Raw genomic sequence first — 19453 nt, 5'->3', positions numbered from 1 at the left:
TCATGAAAGCCCAGACATGTTTATTTAAAGAAAAAAAGAAAAACAACGAACAAACCCTGCCTGTAATTGCATGCAGTTCCATGGCACTTGACTGAGGGTGTTAAACTCAATTTCCTCTTCTTTGTATTTTCTACATTATTAACTGCATTCACTTTAATCTGATGGATAAGTACCTTCTGGTGCTATCTACTTATAAATATAATGAAACCAGGGAGACAAGGACTTCTGGCTGATGTGCTGCAGGCCAAAGGTTAAATTCCTCCCCTATCCGAAACCTAAGTACAGTCTTCTTCCTGTGAGAATGAAATGACTAGGCAGTCTTGAGGTCACCAGCTCTACATAAAAATAAATAAAGTCTCAAGAAATAGCTGGATTTTGTTTCAGGTTCTGTGTTGAAATCCTCGCGGTGCTGGGCTAGTGAGTAGCATTGTATTACGGAGTTCAGACCTTGCTTTGTGACCGATTAGATAGTCAGACTGAGGTAACTATAAGGCACTTGTTGAAATGAAAAATTGTTGATATGAACACATCAGGCGTTGTATGTGAGGTCTCTTTACACATGAAGACCACTTTGAAATACATTCTGAAAATCTTTTTTGAAACAAAAAAGGGCTGGTTTTATTTTATTTATTATTTAATACAAATCTTTCTAAAATTATGAGCCTGCCTTTAGCAGCAGTGCCACTTGTAACACCAGCAACAAGAAACACCCACTGGGAGCATAAGCCAAGGGCGGAAGTCCTTGGCTTTTAGATCTTCTCCATGCAGGGCCGTGGCTGTACCTGTCCCACTGGAACTGGTTATGAAGATGCATTAACAACACAGGCCCACTGGGTACATGGTGTTTTCTGATGCCATTCTTCCACCACTACTGACACATACATAGGAGCAAATGCCATCCTCAGTGTAGTTTTTTTCAACATAGAACTTGAATAAGCTGGTCTAAGACTTGCATATAATAAGCATATTTTTACTTTTATGCCTCTTTTTTTAACTGCTCAGAGTGTATTTGACTAAGAGAACCTCAAGGCTGGATCCTCTGCAGTGCAGAACTGCCAGAATACCTGAGCAGTACTTTAACTAAAATGCATTCAGATTTTTCTCAGGGCTTTTTTGCTGCTGGTTTTTTTTTTTGCTTTCTGATAAATTCAGCTTTGCTGCCATCTTGTGTTATGTTTTTTTCCTCCTCAGTATTTCTCTGTGTAATCTGTAAAAGCGTTTAGTATGGTGGAAAATTATTTTCTTCAAGTATTGAAGCTGAAATTTAGACGGTTTATAATACATTCTGCAGAAATGCCCTTTAAGCTGATCTTTCATTCTGATCATTCAGGTATGCTGACATACTGAAACTTTCTCCCACTGGTTCCTTTATTGTAATTTTGGTTGCTTTAACATTCTGCTCTGGCTGCAGTTTTGCTGAGTGCTCTTATTGCTCCTGCAGTGCTGCTTTACCTGAAAAGGGTGGGTTTAGCAGCAGGCTCCTACTTACAGGTTAAGTTAATCCATGTCCTTTTGACTGAAACAAGTTGAAGTAAGCTCAGGAGTATTTATGCTGCTGTAGCTGGGGACGTGGATGAGTAACTAGATCTAGACTGTAGGTTGGGGCTTTGAACAGCTGGAGCCAGAGCAGAGCCTTGGTTATCATTTCCTTATACCTTATTAATAACAAAAGAAAGATTAGTTTTCTGTCTTTTCTTTTATGTAACTCTTTCTAGAATTACATTATAAACCTTGAAATTATAGAACTGTTTCTGTCTGTTCACATAATTGGAGATTTGAAGATAAATTGTTGTATTTGGACCTTCCTCAGAACCACCTGAATAACCAGGAAGAGGTTTGGAGAGCCAGGTCCTTAGCTGGGATCATGATTTCAGCTCGGCAGAAAACCATGTAAAGCTGAGACAATTTACACAAGCAGAGGAGCCTTTCACTTGATGTGGGATGTGGTTCAGGAATTCACACCCCTTGTGGAGGCCCTGCAAAAAGTGAGCGTCAGGAGCGCCAGGCTCTTCTCTGTGACAACCAATGGTAGGACAAGGGACAATGGGTACAAACTGGAACACAGGAGGTTCCACTTAAATATGAGAAGAAACTTCATGGTGAGGGTAACAGACACTGGAACAGGCTGCCCAGGAAGGTTGTGGAGTCTCCTTCTCTAGAGACATTCAAACCCACCTGGACACATTCCTGTGTAGCCTCATCTAAGTGTTCCTTCTCCGTCAGATGATCTTTTGAGGTCCCTTCCAATCCTTGACATTCTGTGACTCTGTGTGACCCTGCAATGCTCTAAAAAAACAAGGGAGTCCTTCTCCCAGCCATGTCTTCACGCTTCTGTTTGTGCCAGCACTGATGATCTATTAACCTTGAACTACTTTAACTGACCAACGGAGCAGAACAGCCAGCTTCCTCAGGCAGAGATGCTCACCGAAGGGCTCAGTGCTGCCAGAGCTGGCACAAGAATATTCAGGATACGTAACAAAGTGGAGTAGGGAGGGGAGGAGGAGTGAGAAGGGGAGAGCATGACTCCCGTCGGGCACCAGCAAGTCGTCATGTTAGCTCCTCTGCCCGCAGTGCTGCGTCCTTGATCCCTCATCTGTCAAGCCGTGGAAGTTTGCACATTAAAGGGTGTGGAATGTCTTGCGATGCTGCAATGGATGGGGCCCTAAAATTGCAAAATGTTATTTTAGCTATTCCCCTGATATATATGTGTTACCTTAGTCCAGCAGTCTCTTAGTGAGCAGCAGGAAAGAGGGAGGCAGAACAATTTAACTACATTTCAAGTAGGGCTGAGTGTAAATTTAAGGAAAATATAAACACAGTAAAAGCTGCAATTTTATGTTGTTTCACTTTCAATAATCTATAGCACTGGTAACACAAAGAAAAGTGCATTAAATATGAATGATAACATTTTTGTTGCCTGAGTCTAGGCTACTTCAGTAGTCAATGGAGAGAGATAAATGTTTCCATTGGATCATTTGTCCCATCCTGAAAGAGAAGCCTGAAAAAAGGAAACAGAATTATTCTCTCGAATAGCTGTGTTTTTTTAGTGGGTTAGGGGGCAGCCTGGACAGCCAGTTACACAACCTAGATGATTAGCTTTTCAATGATTGTAATACACTAAGGTAAATCTGTTGTGTTGTTATAGCTTTTGTTATTGTACATCCAAGTTAATATATCTTCTTTTGTTGCTTTGTTTACTTGGATGTATAGAAGCTAAATTATATATACGAAGAAAACAATCCATAATAAAGAATTAAAAGCTTGTTATTTAACAGCAGGTAAGAAGACTTACAACAATGTCACAATATTTTTAAAATTTAAAATGGAATAAGTTAGAAGGCTTTTAAAACTAGTAGATGGTAAAAATGCATTAATTAGGCAGCTAAAATTAAGTATTCAGAAAATCTAGTTGCACTTTTTGCTACTTTAACATTATTTAAAAGCAAACTTTAAAAAGGACTTTCAACCGGATACGTGCAGACTTCAACTGTTCTGTTGGAGTCAGTCACAGACATACCAAATAGAATCTGTATTTTGTTCAGAGCAGGAAGAAATAGTCTGGATTTCTTGTGTTGTATTAAGCTGTCCAAAACATACTTTCAAGAGTCTCATTTGTGGAAAATAGGTCATAGCCCAAGCAATTACTATGAAGAAAGTGAAAAAAATATTTTGAAGGAAAAAACCTTGAACTCTGAAAGTATGAACTTGGAAAATGCACACTATCAAAGACTCCACCTGAAAAACTGGACAAAATAACTAGGACAGTGAATTAAATTATTATGGAAATGACAACTTCATGATTCAAAAGCATATTCAACACCTCTCTTCCTTAAGGTGTGACTATGGATTCCTTGTTCAGCAAACCTTTGCAACTGCAAGCAATAAAAACTTAGATTGTTCTAGGAGCTAAGACACAGAATGTTTTTTGCTGATCGTTTGCCATATTCTGCTGCTGAAAACTAACAGAAAATCAACCGTCCTTAGTTTTTGTTTCCTAATATTCACCTGAATAGAAAAAGTGTGTAGCAGTTGCTAAGAACTACTTTTTCACTACCACAGTCAATACCTATTCCGTATAGGTTTGTGTATGTTCTATTGGTGTTATGTAGCATTAAGAGCACGTGTTAAAAATATATAATACTTCTCAATTTTACTTTTTCAGCTCTTGGCCTTTCTTCAAGGATTATTTACGTTTTACCATGAAGGATATGAACTGGCTCAGGAGTTTGCACCATACAAGCAGCAGCTGCAGTTCAATTTGCAGAATGTAAGGATGATTTGTGTTTACACCATTTTGTTTGCTAATTTAATTTCAGGATATTAAAGTAGACTCGTAGCACTTTATTGGGGCTCTAAATCTTGCAATGTTTCAGTAAGCTGAAGTCAAATTTATGTATGAATAGGCAAAAGTTATTTTCGGTAATTTAATGTCACGAAGATTTCCGTCAACAAGTAACTTTGGAAAAATTAATCTGCAGAAAGTCAGTTTGTGATTTCCAGGCCAAAATTTTGGGAGCGGGAACCAGAAAAGGACAGCAACCAAGTTTTGATTAGAAAACATAGCAGTCCAGATAGGTTTAAATATTCGTAAATGCTTTCTCAAGAGTGGGGCCTGTCTTGTGGAGTAAGTGTATGTCCCAGAAATGCTCCAACTAGTATAGAATGATGTGATTTGTTTCTTTAAGATCACAGATTGCCACAAAAACCTTGTCCTGCTGTCTGCTAGCTTACCACTGTATATTCAGTATACTTGGGAAGCCGTGCTCTGGCTGTTCTCTGGATTTATTTTGTCCACATCAGAGAACTGGTGGGACCTTCCTCCTTGGTGAGCAGCTCTCACACGCATTCAGTTCCACTGGAAGAAAGGGTCTGTTATTTGTGTAGAGAGTTACTCTCAACTGAGCAGATGAATCTTTGCCTGTAGATTGGTCTGAGTTTGGTGGTAAAATACATACAAGATTAACTGTGCCCAAAAGCACCATTGCCTTCAGAAATACCAAAAATGCATTTAATCAACATACTTTTCTGCTCATCATAACTGCCATATACAAGTGTATACACACATACAAGTGTATATATAGCAGGGTGGGTGTCAGTCTCTTCTCACAAGTAACAAGCAATAGGACAAGAGGAAATGGCCTCAGGTTGTGTCAGGAGAGGTTTAGATTGGATAGTAGGAAAAATTTATTTGTGGAAAGGGTTGTCAGGCATTAGAACAGGATGCCCAGGGAAGTGGTTGCATTGCCATCCCTGGAGGTGTTTAAAGGACATGTAGATGTGGTGCTTAGGGACATAGTTTAGTGATGGACTTGACAGTGTTAGGTTAACAGTCGGACTTCAAGATCTTAAATCTCTTTTGCAACCTAAATGACTCTGTGATTCTGTATTTATTTCACTGTGTAACTCAGATGTTACACTTCCAAGGACACACAAGTATATACAAAACATCTTTGCACCCGATCTGCATTAGAACTACTATCACTTGCTTTTAAGGCAAAAAGTGAAATTCAACTTGTTAATATTGGGCCAGGCCTACATTTTTCATGACAAGTAACTTCAAATTCCAGTAAAAAAAAAAAAATAAAAAAGAAGGAATTCTGTCATTCTGTTATTTCCTCCAAATGCTGTATTTTTGGGGTGACTCCATTTCTTTTCCATTTCATTCTTTCAAGAAAAGATACTCAACAGAAATTTTGTAGCTCCATTAGAATCCAAAAATCTACAACAGTTTAGAAAATCTGGCACCAGCTTTTGTGGATAGTGCCTTGGTCACTGAACTAAAGGAATATGAAACATGTCTGGGAGTACAGGAGCACCTTACCCCGCTCAACTGCTATTCCCTGTAGGTTACTGGGAAATAGAACACTTGACATTTTCCCTGTAGCATCTTGCTATTAGAGAGACATATGTTAACTTAAAGTTAGACAACAGCATTGCTTTAGCACTGTTAGTGTAGATCTGTATTCTCAGGAGAACTGCACTCTTCCAGGTTTGGCTGCGATTAAAAACGCACAGCACCCCTCTGTAGCCCCTTCCCCTTCTGTGTTGTTCATATGTACGTATAGATCCCATTTAAAACACTGCTTTGGGAAACAAGGCAAAACTTTCTACATGATTACCCTTTTCCTTTTGGATCAAAATGCAAATGTTCTCTGAAGGTAGAGCATCTCAGCCCCTTGTCCTTTCAAATTATGTATTTGCTATTTTGGGTTTGCTACTGAGACTATTTCAGATAAAGGCACAAGGGGTCAGTGTTGTTGCACCTCACAGTTTCAGTAAAAGGGTGAAAAATGCGCTTCAGTCCACAGATTCATTTACTTTAATATGGCAAGTTCTGAGAGGAGCAAGAGCCCACAGCGCAGACCAAAACTGGGATTGTAAGCCAGAATATGTTAGTCTCTTCTGTGCTTATATCTAGAGAAACGGAACCATTAAAGATTTTTTCATTTTCAGTGTTAATTAAGAAATAGTTTATCTCTTCTTAAATATTATGTAAGTACAACTTGAAGTTGTAAATAGGCTACAGAGGTAGAGAGAGATGTAAAGTTAGGCAGAATTATGTATTATAATACTATTTTTTATCATATTTATACATCAGAGAAACATACATGAAGATACAGTGGGGTATGGGATGTCATTCACTGCTTTTACACAGAAACTTGGATCCTGGCTCCAGATCTAGATCAAGAGCTTCCTTGTACCAGCTGGGCTGTCTACTGACTTGTCACTCAGAGCATCGCCCAACCTCAGACTGGAATGGAAGGTGTAGGGGAAGACAAACTGAGGACAGTGTTCAGGGACAATTGTTGTAGCTGTCAGAGGTACTCCTCTCCGTTACACCATGTTAAGGTCTTGGAGAATAATTGACCTGAACTGCTGTTTTTGTTCTTAAAATTGTCCTGCAGGTTAGAGCCGGAGCAGTAACAGCCGTAGGAGTAGCAGGTAGTGGCAGGTCGACAGCTCTTCACAGGTCACCGCATCCTAACGTGCCCTGTTGTTGTGTTCACTGTTTCAGCTGGCCAGTGGTGTGCCTTGTATGTCCATTTGGCTTTGTTTTCTATAATTTAATTCAAAGTCCTGGCTTCCTAAATAGTAGTAATTAAAAACTTAATAGAAAAACAGCTATAAGCTCTCAAAATGGGGACATCCATCCTTCAATGGCAAGCCCCTCTTGAAGGTCTCAAAATGACTTCTGTTAACTTTGGTCTGAATTGATACTTCACCCTAATGATATCATCTGGAAAGCTCAGAGAGGAGTTTTACCTCCCTCTCTAATAATAATGTTTATCTTCAAGAAGAAGATTTAACATGTGTGTTATTATACTACTGTGCAACTCCATGAATGAATAAAGAATGAATTAATAAAGAGGGGAAAATATTTGCCAGTGTATAAAGCCAAGAGGGTACCTTTCTGGCTAGTCAGGATTAGAGTCTGTAAGATGGCTTCACAGAAACATTACAAAAATCTTTTTTCTTTTCTATTACCTGTAGGAACAAAGTGTTCAACATCTGGTATGTTTGTAGCAACCTATCAAACCTCTGACACCTCATAATAATTCTCTACTATATCGGGGCAGGTGTGTGGAGGGAAACCTGAGCCTTACTGAATTCAACAGGAAAAACTGTGCATTTACATGAGTATAGATATTAGAAAATATGAATAACCCACCTTTGTACCTCATTCTTTGCTTGGCCAGATGCCTGGTTACATACACCACAATTAGGACAGACGCAGTCCTTCCGTGCTTTTGGCACCGTTTGCACAATCCTATCAAAAAATGTTCATGACAGTGTGGTTAACCTGACTGTTCTGAGTCCCGGTAGCTGTGGTATTCCTGCAGATATGGATGCACTTGTGGAGAGACTGCAGCCATTTAGAGACATTCGCCTGGCATTAAACCAAACTCATGTTTTCTGCACTGTGCTTCAAGTGGTTAAGTGGGATTTCTTACATCAGGTGTGGGGCTGTGCCATCAGAAGCTTCTAGTTCAGCCTGGCTTCTGTCTGTGGATTCTAGAGTACACAGAGAGAAAGTCTGCAAAATGCTGCGTAAGCATACCTGAAGATGTGAAATTACCTCCTTTCTGAGGTTACTGACCTGCAGAAAGAGGAAAGTTACTATTCTCGATGTTTCCTTTACACTTGTGTGCTTTAATTCTTCATTACTGTGTTATTCCTAGGCTTCTAGGGCAATGAAGAGTATTATTCTTCATTGCTTTTTTTAAATTTGTTTTTCCTTATTTATCTCTGGTAAATGCTTCTGTTGGTCTCCAGTACAGTGTCCTTGGCATTATTAACAATTAGTTCTCCATTGTTTTTTAGAACTTACGTGAGATAATATGGTTTTTTGTTTGCTTCTTTTTCCGGGTATTAGACCAGGAATAATTTCGAAAGCACTAGGCAAGAAGTGGAGAGACTCATGCAAAGAATGAAATCAGCCAACCAGGATTACAGACCGCCAAGTCAATGGACAATGGAAGGCTATCTCTATGTGCAGGAGAAACGTGAGTAAAACAGATATACCTTTTGATTTGAAAGGCACAGCAACAAATGTAAGGACGAGAAAGTTGTTTAATTAGCAGGACAGCACAACAGCTCTGTGTTTGAATGTCTGCAGACTCTGCTGTGGTTGCCTTCCAAATGATTGAGAGGTTCAAATGAAGAATAAGTGTTTAACTTCTCAGAAAGCACTCAGAGTAGCTGCAGTCAGATGGGGTGGTGGTCATAACACACAAAGCAACTCAACTCCTGCCCTCAGGTCCTTGTGGGGCCCCTGGGTTCCTGCTACTGACCGCCCCAGTGCCTTACTGGTAGCCAGCTCTGCTCTGGCTGGCTGCCCTTCACCTTGCAGTCACCCTAAGGGTAAATGAACATGCACATAATGGAAAACAAAGGTGTAAGAGGAAGAAAAGTGACCTAAATACAGTCCACCAGCTTCAAAATAGCTCTAAATCTATCCTATGTTTCATTCACTTCATGAGACATGAGAATGAAGTGGTGAGCTAAATGAAGGAATAAAACTAAAGTTGTTGAAACTACTTTGAAGAGCCTAACTATACATGATGTTGTAAATGAAAACAGAACGGGAAATATGTGAAAAGTCATATGAGGTAATTCAAAACTATATGTCACCTGAAGTATCAGCTGCCGCTGTTTTATACCCTAACCAGTATAGAAAAGCAAGCCAAACTAGCTTTATTAGGTAGGATCATGCAAAACCCTCAGAAAAATAGTTTCCATTACATGGGGTACCCAGATTTGTCTATTTATTTATTCATTTTTCTATTTGCTGTGGAATCAGCCTGACATTAGAAAAGTATATAGCAACTTTTTGAGATAGTGTGTACATGCTTGTACAAGTTTGATATTTGTGCAAAAATTATTAAATACATTTTTACATCTTATTTCTCAATCTGAAAAAAATAGAAGGCATCTGGATATAGAATTCCTGTGTTAGACTTGACCCCATTTGACTTCAGCTTTGATGAGATCGTCTTCACTGCTTCCCTTTTAGATGATAACTCAAGAGACTACATGGAGTTATAGATAATTGATTTTCCAAATAACATCATGAAATTAATCTTTATTCCATATGTGAGCTAAAAGAAATAAACCTCAATGCTTGTCACCATTAACCTCAGCCACTTTTGCCCTCAGTAGCACTGAAACTTTTAAGAAGACCCTTTATATTTTAATTGCGTAATAATGATAAAAGAAACCTGCGTTAAGTGGAAATTACACTGAGCCCTGCTAATGGGGGAAGGAGAAAAGGAGTGAAGCATTGGGCACATGCTGTGCTTCATTAAATAGTGAGAGGCCAACTTGACATCCTCTTACTGAAAAGAAATTTGTTCATTAGTTTATTCTGTAGTAAAGAGTAACAGGGCCTGTGATCTGTGTGTCAGTGGGGAAGGTATTAGTTATGTATTTCCTTGGCATGTGGATTTACTTTTTTACAGCTATCACCCCATAGGCTCATGTCAAATTTTGGACAACTGGGTTAAATACTTGATATTCTTGAGAGTAAAACTAAATCCAGCATATATTTATTAGTGAAATGCATGGTGGTAAATATGTTTTTTGAAGAAAACGGCAGTAGGCCATGAATTGCTTTTTATTCAGATGGACAGTCATGAGTAACTTTAAGTTTCAGTGTAGGTTTCTGGTTACAATTAATGAAAAAACAGGTGACTTCAAAACTCATCTAAAATTGCTTTCAGAGGGCTCATCTTTCTTGTATATGCTAAAAAAGTTAATGAAATGCCATCAGAAGAAAAATCAATTTGACATTATTATAGATTTTGTTTTGCTAAGTGAAAATAACTTACAATATAGGAACAGAACAGTTAAATTCTGAGGCTGAGTTGACTTGTCAGTTCATGACATTACTTCCCTGTGAAACGGAGGCAACAGAAGAACTTTCTCTGAGTTGGCTTAACAGACTGTGTACATTTCCACATCTACATTGGTGGATTGCCAGATGTCCAGCTTTTGTGACCAATGCAAGCTTTTGCATATCCACTACCTTTGCGAAAGGCTACATTTAGAAGACAAAGACATTGTAGCTACAGCAAAACTACTAGGTTTGGTTTTAACACCTTGCATTTTTACTTAACTGCTGACATTTAAAAAAATATATATGTATATGCATATATATATTTAACTCAGAGTTCTTTCATTTTAAAAACAATTAGAAGGTTCAGATATACTATACTTTGAAAAAACAAGATCATATTTTCCCATTGAAATGAACTTGAAAATCACATGTGGGTTGAAAGTATCATCTGTTCCTGTCCTATTCTGATTTTAAACAGTAGTTACAGTACTGCATCATATATAAGTATTTTACTTCGTCCCCTGCATTGGTGATGGCTCTGCAGAGGGGGACCGTGTTTGAATGCCAGGCTCTGAAGCACGATGCTGTCCAAGGGGAAAGAAACACTCCTCCTTCTTGGTACCTCTTCACACGCAGCCACTGTGTTTGGTCTCTCTGACCCAGAAGCTGTATCAATGCTGGTATTAATGAAATATATGGGGCTTTTTTCTGCCACTGGGAACGACTTACACAGAATATCCCACCCTCTGTGCTAAATTTCCTAACCTCAAAAATCAAAAAGCTTTGTCCAAGTTACCTGTTGACTATGTGTTATCTAATGACCATGAATGCTGCCAGCACTCTTTATTAACCAGTGCAGTTATAGCCATAATGTTCTGGCCCAAGGGCGAGCAGTCACACTGCAAAAACCTGAATTATCTTGTCCTCTGCAGTGCACCACTCCTCTAGATGTATCTGTAAGAATTTGGGGAGCTTATCTTGTTCTCTCTGCTATAGTAAACATTTTTTTCCAGAAAATTGTGAGAGATCTTGGCTGTACTTCTGCGATATGGAGAGAATTATGGGAATGGTGTCCTCACAGCAAAGAACACATTATAAATACCTGTATCTAAGCTATGTTAGTGGCCAAAGTTTAAAATAGCATTGAGCTTAAACTTAAGAGGGTTTTGTGTTTAGATTAGTGAATGAAGGTTCACAGGAAGGCCTGAGCAAATCTCTGGGTAATCCAGGAGTGAAAACATCTTCCTCATCAGAAATCCAGTACTTTGCAGTAGGATTAGGAAGTTGTGTGGTGTGAGCTCTCCAGGATAAAGCACACACCCACTTACTTGGCGGTCACTGCAGATTTCATGTGTGGCTATCTCAATCGAAGACTAGTAAATCCATAAGTACATTATACTTTGATATTGTGGGTATGTGCAGTTGTCAGTTTGTGGACACCGTCAGTTGTACACCACTGTTACAGCCACCTCTTCCCCAGCAGGACCCCTTCCAAGGCATAAAAGGCTGCTGTTTCTGGCTGAAAGTGCCTCCTCTACCATCCAGCATTTTACTCCTCATCTCTAAATCACTATTATTTGAGAGTCCACTGCTCCTCACCTTCCTGTCCTTTTCCATAATGAAATCACCCTCCAGTGCTCAGCTACATAAGATGGAACGTGTCTCTGAGCCAGTGCCGTTTTACCCACTCCCTTAAGGTAACAGGTAGAAGAATGGAGTTCCTATGGTACTACCAGAAGCATTTGTTACCTTTGAAAAGAGCTCTGAAAGTAAAGGGGAAATGCACTCTAACTGCATTACTTCATTGAGTTTTCTGTGTCTAATACCAGACTTTGAGGTTTTGCTCAGAGGAAGGAAAGAATACTGAATCCTAGTGCTGCACTTGGGTTGGTAAAATCCTCAACTGTATTTCCTAGGCAGAAAAATCCTCAGGATCTTACCTGTCTCCTGCCTGTCTATCCGAGCAAAATGCTGTTACACATCCAGTTGCCAAAGAAGATCAGTCTGCTAGAATTTTGTTGGGCAACCTCATCAAGCTGCTTGAGAATTATACCTGGAAAACATGTTCCAATTAAAAAATTAGGGGAGTTTGGTTTGGTTTTTCTTTTGTAGGCTACACGTAGATGCTGTTGCTTCATTTCTGTATTTTATCTAACTACAACTAAAATAATGATAAAATGCCAAAATAATTATATTTAATGCTGTCTTTCTTTAATCTAGGACCTCTTGGATTTACATGGGTAAAACATTACTGCACTTACGATAAAGGAACAAAAACATTTACAATGAATATAGCTGAAACAAAATCTGGTGGAAAAGTGGTAAGTTTCACATTCATGAATGCATACATGAACTGTATATTCCATTGTGTATATTAAGCATTCAGGAACTGTTCAAAGACAAAAATGTGGTGAACAAAGCATAAAGCTGTTTTCATGCATGAAACAATGCTTGTCTTATATAGTATAGACAAATTAAATATTTAAATAAAACTATTTCTTTAAAAACTTATATAAGCTATATATTAAATTACTTCTCTAATGTGGTAGTTGCAAATGCATAGGAAATCTATCACGTCTGCACAGAATCATAGAATCGATGAGGTTTGAAGGGGACCTCTGGAGATCGCCTAGTTTAATCTCCATGGTCAATGCAGGGTTGAACAGAACAGGTCAGCAGGGCCTGTGTCCAGTCAGGTTTTAGATATCTCCAAGGATGGAGACCCCTCAACTTCTGTGGGCAACCTGTTTCAGCATGTGACTACCATAAAATAAACCTTTTTCTTAAGTTCAAGTGGGATTACCTGTGTTTCAGTTGGTGCCCATTGCCGCTTGATCTTTCACTGGGCCCACTGAGAAGAATCTGACTCAGTTTTCTTTACTCCTTCCATCAGGTATTTATAGATCAATCACTGGTAAGATCCCCTTCTCCAGACTGAACAGTCCCAGCTCTCTCAGCCTTTCCTCATATGACAGACCACAGAATCACAGAATGTCAGGGATTGGAAGGGACCTCAAAAGATCATCTAGTCCAATCCCCCTGCCAGAGCAGAACACCTAGATGAGGTTACATAGGAAGGTGTCCAGGCAGGTCTTGAATGCCTCCAGAGTAGGAGACTCCCCAACCCCCCTGGGCAGCCTGTTCCAGTGTCTGTCACTCTCACTGAGAAGAAGTTTCTTCTCAAATTTAAGTGGAACCTCTTGTGTTTCAGTTTGATCCCATTACCCCTTGTCCTATCATTGTTTGCCACCGAGAAGAGCCTGGCTCCATCCTCGTTACACCCACCCTTTATATATTTGTAAACATTAATAAGGTCACCCCTCAGTCCCCTCTTCTCCAAGCTAAAGAGACCCAGCTACCTCAGCCTTTCCTCATACGGGAGATGCTCCACTCCCTTAACCATCTTTGTTGCCCTGCACTGGACTCTCTCCAGCAGTTCCCTGTCCTTCTTAAGTCCTTAATCACCTTGGTAGCCCTTAGCTGGACTTGCTCTAGTACATCACTGTCTCTCTTGTACTGGGGAGCCCAGCACTGGACCCATCACTCCAGATGTGTCTCACTGGTGCTGAACAGAGGAGAGGGATCATAGTAGGAAACATCCTGTTGTATTAGGATGTAGTGTCAAAAGCCTGGCTAAAGTTGAGATAAACAACATTTGTTGTTCTTCCATCATCCACTGAGCCATCCATCACATTGTACAGGGCTATCAAGTTGATCTTGTATGATTTCCCCTTCATTAAATTCATGCTGACTACTTCCTGTTACCTTTCCACCCTTAATATGTTTGGAAATGTTTGCCAGGATTATTCACTTCGTCACCTTCCCAAGGACCAAGGTGATGCAGACTGGCCTGTAGTTTCACATAGGATGAGAGGAGATGGCATCACGTTGCACCAGGAGAGGTTTAAATTGGATACTGGGAAAAATTTCTTCACAGAAAGGGTTGTCAGGCATTGGAACAGGCTGTGGGAAGTGGTGGAGTCACCATTCCTGGAGGAGTTCGAAGACACGTAGATGAGGTTCTTAGGGACGTGGTTTAGAAGTGGACTTAGCAGTGCTAGATAACAGTTGGACTTGATGATCTTAATGGTCTTTTTCAACCTAAACAATTCTCTGATTCTGTATCCTTCTCCTTGACCTTCTTAAAGACAGAGGTGACATTTGCTTTCTCCCATTTCTCAGAAGCTCCACTGACTGCAGCAGTATTTCCAACATTATAGAGTGGCGTCATGATGATGGTGGCCAGAACTGGGAGTTAGTCAGCTTCATTCTGTAGAAATCTTTTCATCTATATGTGAGAGTTGACAGAGTTATATGATATTCATTCTAAGTTGTAGCATATAATCACATTATATATGCAGACGTTTGTAAAATTTTGAATATTTCTGAAATATAATGATCAAATAACAAATGTGACAGAAAGCTATTAATTTAGTCTTCTTTTATATACAAATAAATTATTGTGTATGTTCTTAAATAATTTTAATTTTAAGGCATATTCTTTGGACTGTCCATACAGTTGAATTTAAGATGTGAAGCCAAGGTATATCAGCATACTGCCTATGCTAATTTTGTTTTGTTTTGTTTTATAGAATGGCCTTGTCACAAGCTCACCAGAAATATTCAAGCTCAAATCTTGCATCAGGAGAAAGACAGATTCCATTGACAAACGTTTCTGTTTTGATATTGAAGTTTTTGAGAGGTTTGAATTTTTTCCATTGTGTTGAAGTTAAACAAAACTGCACAGAATAATGTTTCATCTGAAGTTCTTTAAGTTCTCATCAAAGAGACAGTTGCAGGCACTTTTCACATGTTATTTATTCCTTTAGGACATTTTGATTCATTACAAATATGCATGGCCTATAAGTTAAATGCATTCTGGAAACTTGGACAGAAGATTGAAAGGGAAGTAGAATACAAAGTTACTTGGTCATTATTGTAAGGATATAACTTTCACAGGCTGATAGAGGGTTCACTTTTCCCATTGATTTGATATTCAGGAGGAAAGTAATGAATTTTTGTACAAGTCAGCAGAGGAGATAAACAGACAACAAAATACCCAGAAATTTTTGGTGGGAGTTTATATACAAGGGCAACATTAATGTGTTCTGAATGTCATGTTGGTAAAAGTTGGTTTTCTCCTAAGAAAGAGAAGATGCAGTGGCCAGTACTGATCTCAGTAATGACTAAGAATGTGAGCGATTTCATGTAAATATAGACAGTGTTGGAATACTGTCTCGTGAGCATTCTACGTTGGCAAATCAGTGAATTAGTTTTAAATGGTTTCTTGAAGAACGGATTTGCCTGTGATCACAAATAGAGACTAATTCTTTGTATATACATGTCTGTTCACGTAATTATTTCAGGAACAAAGATTGAAATTGGTTCTCTTATCCTCTCTCAGGTTCCCATGACTCTTTTTCTATGCAGTGTCAAAGCTTCATCACCAGAGAGTGTATGCCATGTTTTTCACCATGTTTTTCAGTTAAAGCAGAGCCCACAGAAAGAACTGGGTTTTTTTAAATCTCTCACATAAAAAATTCCTTCACTGTAATAGTATTCAGATCAGTTGGCTTTACATCTCCATACTTAACATGCTATTTCAAGGTGCTCGTTTTAGGCAGCCATTTTAAGGCACACTTCTTTTGACTGGCTTTGAGTGTCCATATTGTGTTATGATTACTTTCAGATTAAAAGTACCTACTTATTTTCATTTACCATGAAAGGAAGGTAGATAACCAGCTCAGGCATAGACATATTTAATCAAATTCAGCTGAGGCATCTTGCTCTTAAGTTTTCCACCCTCAGCATCTCCCCACTGAAAAGTGGGTTGTATTGGATCCTGTTTGTGGGTGTATAACTCATCCTGCAATATGGAGGTGCCTAATACCTATTAGAGGGTTGTAGTGCTTAGGCATCTAAAATTATGTGTTGCAGTACTGAACTTTTAAGAAACAGAAATGTTTTTAAATCTAGCTCAGAGTTACTGTGTTACGTCAGAAGCCAACAAATTTACTTAACTTTTCTGCCCTTTATGTATTCACATCAATATGCATTTAGATTCTGACTTTGTATACTGTTGGAGAAAAAAAATAGTGACTTCAGTATATATGTGTATTTTTGACAGACCTGGAATCATCACACTACAAGCTTTTTCAGAATCCAACCGAAAACTTTGGCTTGAAGCAATGGATGGAAAGGAACCAGTAAGGATGTCTTTTTTTTCATTTTCATTTCGTTTTACAGTTTTGTGGCACATGTATTAAAGAAAGAAGCTAGTATGCATTTTAGATACTCTGTTACAATATGGGCAAATACAGTCGTGTTCTATGTGAGACGCTATCACAGATACACAGTGAAGATAGGTACAAAACAGAAAAGCAGAATTATTAGTGAATTTAAGCCTTTATTTGTATATTATTATTTTAGGATATTTAATGTTTTAATAATATGATGGCATATTGTCTAATAGGATTCATGGTTCAGATCACATTTGTGAAGTTGTTTCTGCTCTGTTAAAGACAAACCATCTTTGGGGCAGCATTGTGAGGTAAACAGCACCATCTTGAAAGGAACTGCAAAGAACGTAAAAATGTGCTGAAAGCTACTAAGGGACAGTCTTGTCTGAGATTTCTTCCCACTATTAGTCTGTTCTTAAAATAGTCACTGAGTAAGGGTGATACCAGACCTGTGTCCAAGGGGAAAAATGTTTGGTCGATTTTATGAAATAGCTGAGTGTTTTTACAAGCTTCTTGCTAGACTGAAACAGTACAGAAATTAGATCAGTAGTTGTATTGAAATGTAACCTATTTAATGGAGTCTGCAAATCTGACTTCTAACACATTTTAGTGCCCATAAATGTAGTGCTATTAAATCCTAAGTCAATCTAGAATCTCGAGGCCAGTCTGGGTATGTTTGTGGGACCCACCCTGCTGGCCCTCTGCCTTCTCCCCAGCGGGGAAGGTGACCAGCTGTGTAAAACTGCAGACACAACCAGAACGGGGCTTGGTCCCCTCTGCACCTGCTCAGGTCCGGGCACAGGGCTGTTATTCTGGGTGGAAGGCCAGGCTGGCTTTCCCCTGCCAGCAAGCTAACACACAGCATGTTGCTGCTCGCGTAAGAACTGCCAACAAGCCTGGCAATGAAGAATTTAAATCACAAACACTGACATGTTGCGGTTTTATTTTTTACAGATCTACACACTACCAGCCATCATTAGCAAGAAGGAAGAAAGTAAGCTCTTTTTTAATGTAGAGTTACCAAATATTGCTAGATGTCTGTAACTTCCTGGTTTCTAGATGTATGCGTGTGAGATTAATTATTTTACGTTTTCTTTCTATTGCTGTGAAATCACTGTTTGTTGGCTTACACAGAATCACATTGCAAGCTGTGTAAACTGTGCAAAAGCCTTCAACTTTTGTACTACTATAAACCTAAATTGGGAGAAATTTGATTGGCTCCAGAGCTACAATATATTTAACAAATCTGTAAAAAGTTTCTATCAGTAGTCTATCTGCCTAAATGTAAATACATGCCAGTGTGTTGAAATAATATCCCATATGGATCACATATTTTTGGTTTTAGGTGGATGTGTATCTGTTACACATACACTAAGTAATAAAATGATTATATTTAAGGGTGCTATGAGATTTATGTGTATAATTGTATTAACATTAACACATATATGTTAACATAATATAAAGAAAAATACATAAAAATAATTTACATGCGTGGGTGTATGTATCTCAGAGAGAGAGAAATGAGTCAGATAGGGACATACATCTTCACAGCAGGTATATTTGAGACTCTGGAAATGTAAAATTTAAGCCACTACCTCTGTTTTTCATAGGATGGTGTTTATTTTAATGGTGACACATATGCTGCTTTAAGATCTTGTCTATACAAGTAGGTGGAGCAGTGAGCATCGAAGATACAAAAGTTGACTAGAAGTGCATTCACTAGAGATAAGCTCACTAATTAAAATCAATAACAAAGATTGTTTTCCTTTGTTAGCATTTTACAAGCGGTTATGTGCATGTGCAAGGAACAAATAATGTTGTCGTATTAAAACGAATGAATATATTCTGTTCATAATGTAGGTCCTGAACTGTTAAAGGCATTTTCTTGAGCAGAGGAGTACAGGAATCTTTTAAAGCAACAGGGTTTCATCTGTATTTGTAGAGGGACTACTGGTTTCTCAGAAAAAAACAGTACAATATTCTGCTCATAATGAATCACTAATGATCAGAAAGTTGGATTTCAAGTGCTAAGGATTCATCTACAAGAATACTATTACAGAAGGAGTATTATAATCTCTTGGACAGATGTGCATCAGTCCTTCTTGACTAACGTGATTGTAGCTAAACAGGGAGATTTTGTGTATTCCTACATTAGAAAATAAATAACTTTTTTTCTTCTTTTTATAGTGTTCTTAAATGAAGCAGGTTTCAACTTTGTGAGGAAATGTATTCATGCTGTAGAAACAAGAGGTGTGTATTAAATAGCAAATTATGTATTAGATTATTATGACTATTTTTCTCAAATATTACTTCAATTAATTCTACATGTTTTACAGCTGTGCTTTGAAGTGTGTCCATCGTTTGTTTTTTGGCTTTTCACATTTTATCCATGTGCTTTATGCCTATAACTGTTGCCACAAGTTCTGACAGCATTTCTTAACTTATCATTTAAGTGGTTTTTTTAAACATTTTCTGTAATTTCATGTTACTTAAACAGCTTAATAGCTTGACAGGGGGAATATACAAAAAGAATAATCAGTCTGCTGCTGAGGTGATACCTTGCAACTCACAGCAATTTTTTAATTAACCCCTTTCAAATGAAGAGGTGTGGGTGTATAATTTTCCATAAAAAGTGGGAATCTTTTCCTGCCCGTGCACTGAAGTGCCGGTGTGCAGCTCCCTTCTGATCCAAAAGCTGTGCTTGGTCTCTCTGGGCAACACTGAGCCCAACATGAATTCAGTTTCACAGGTAACAGTGTTATGTAGCTTTGGAATCATTGCTGACTCAGAGCTTGCGTTTTTTCCTGCTGGGGAGGCGGAGAAAAAAGTTTTCTGACCAAATCACCTACATTATGCAAGTGAGACCAGACTTTGGAAT

The 19453-nt window shown here is 38.6% G+C and overlaps 1 protein-coding gene across 1 annotated transcript in view; it reads left to right on the top strand.

Moving 5' to 3' along the window:
* Positions 1-19453, top strand: part of ARHGAP42 (Rho GTPase activating protein 42) — a gene marked incomplete at both ends in the record, with an annotated part of 159616 nt that overhangs the window by 114330 nt on the left and 25833 nt on the right. Inside the window, 7 exons of the mRNA XM_080363854.1 lie at positions 4163-4267; positions 8375-8504; positions 12557-12657; positions 14929-15038; positions 16464-16542; positions 17530-17569; positions 18763-18825. Coding sequence (XP_080219980.1) covers positions 4163-4267; positions 8375-8504; positions 12557-12657; positions 14929-15038; positions 16464-16542; positions 17530-17569; positions 18763-18825 — 628 coding nt within the window. The remainder of the gene's footprint in view (positions 1-4162; positions 4268-8374; positions 8505-12556; positions 12658-14928; positions 15039-16463; positions 16543-17529; positions 17570-18762; positions 18826-19453) is intronic.

Source organism: Nesoenas mayeri (genome assembly GCF_963082525.1).
Source record: "Nesoenas mayeri genome assembly, chromosome: 1".
Classification (NCBI taxonomy): Eukaryota; Metazoa; Chordata; class Aves; order Columbiformes; family Columbidae; genus Nesoenas; species Nesoenas mayeri.
This window is presented reverse-complemented; position numbering and strand designations above follow the sequence as displayed.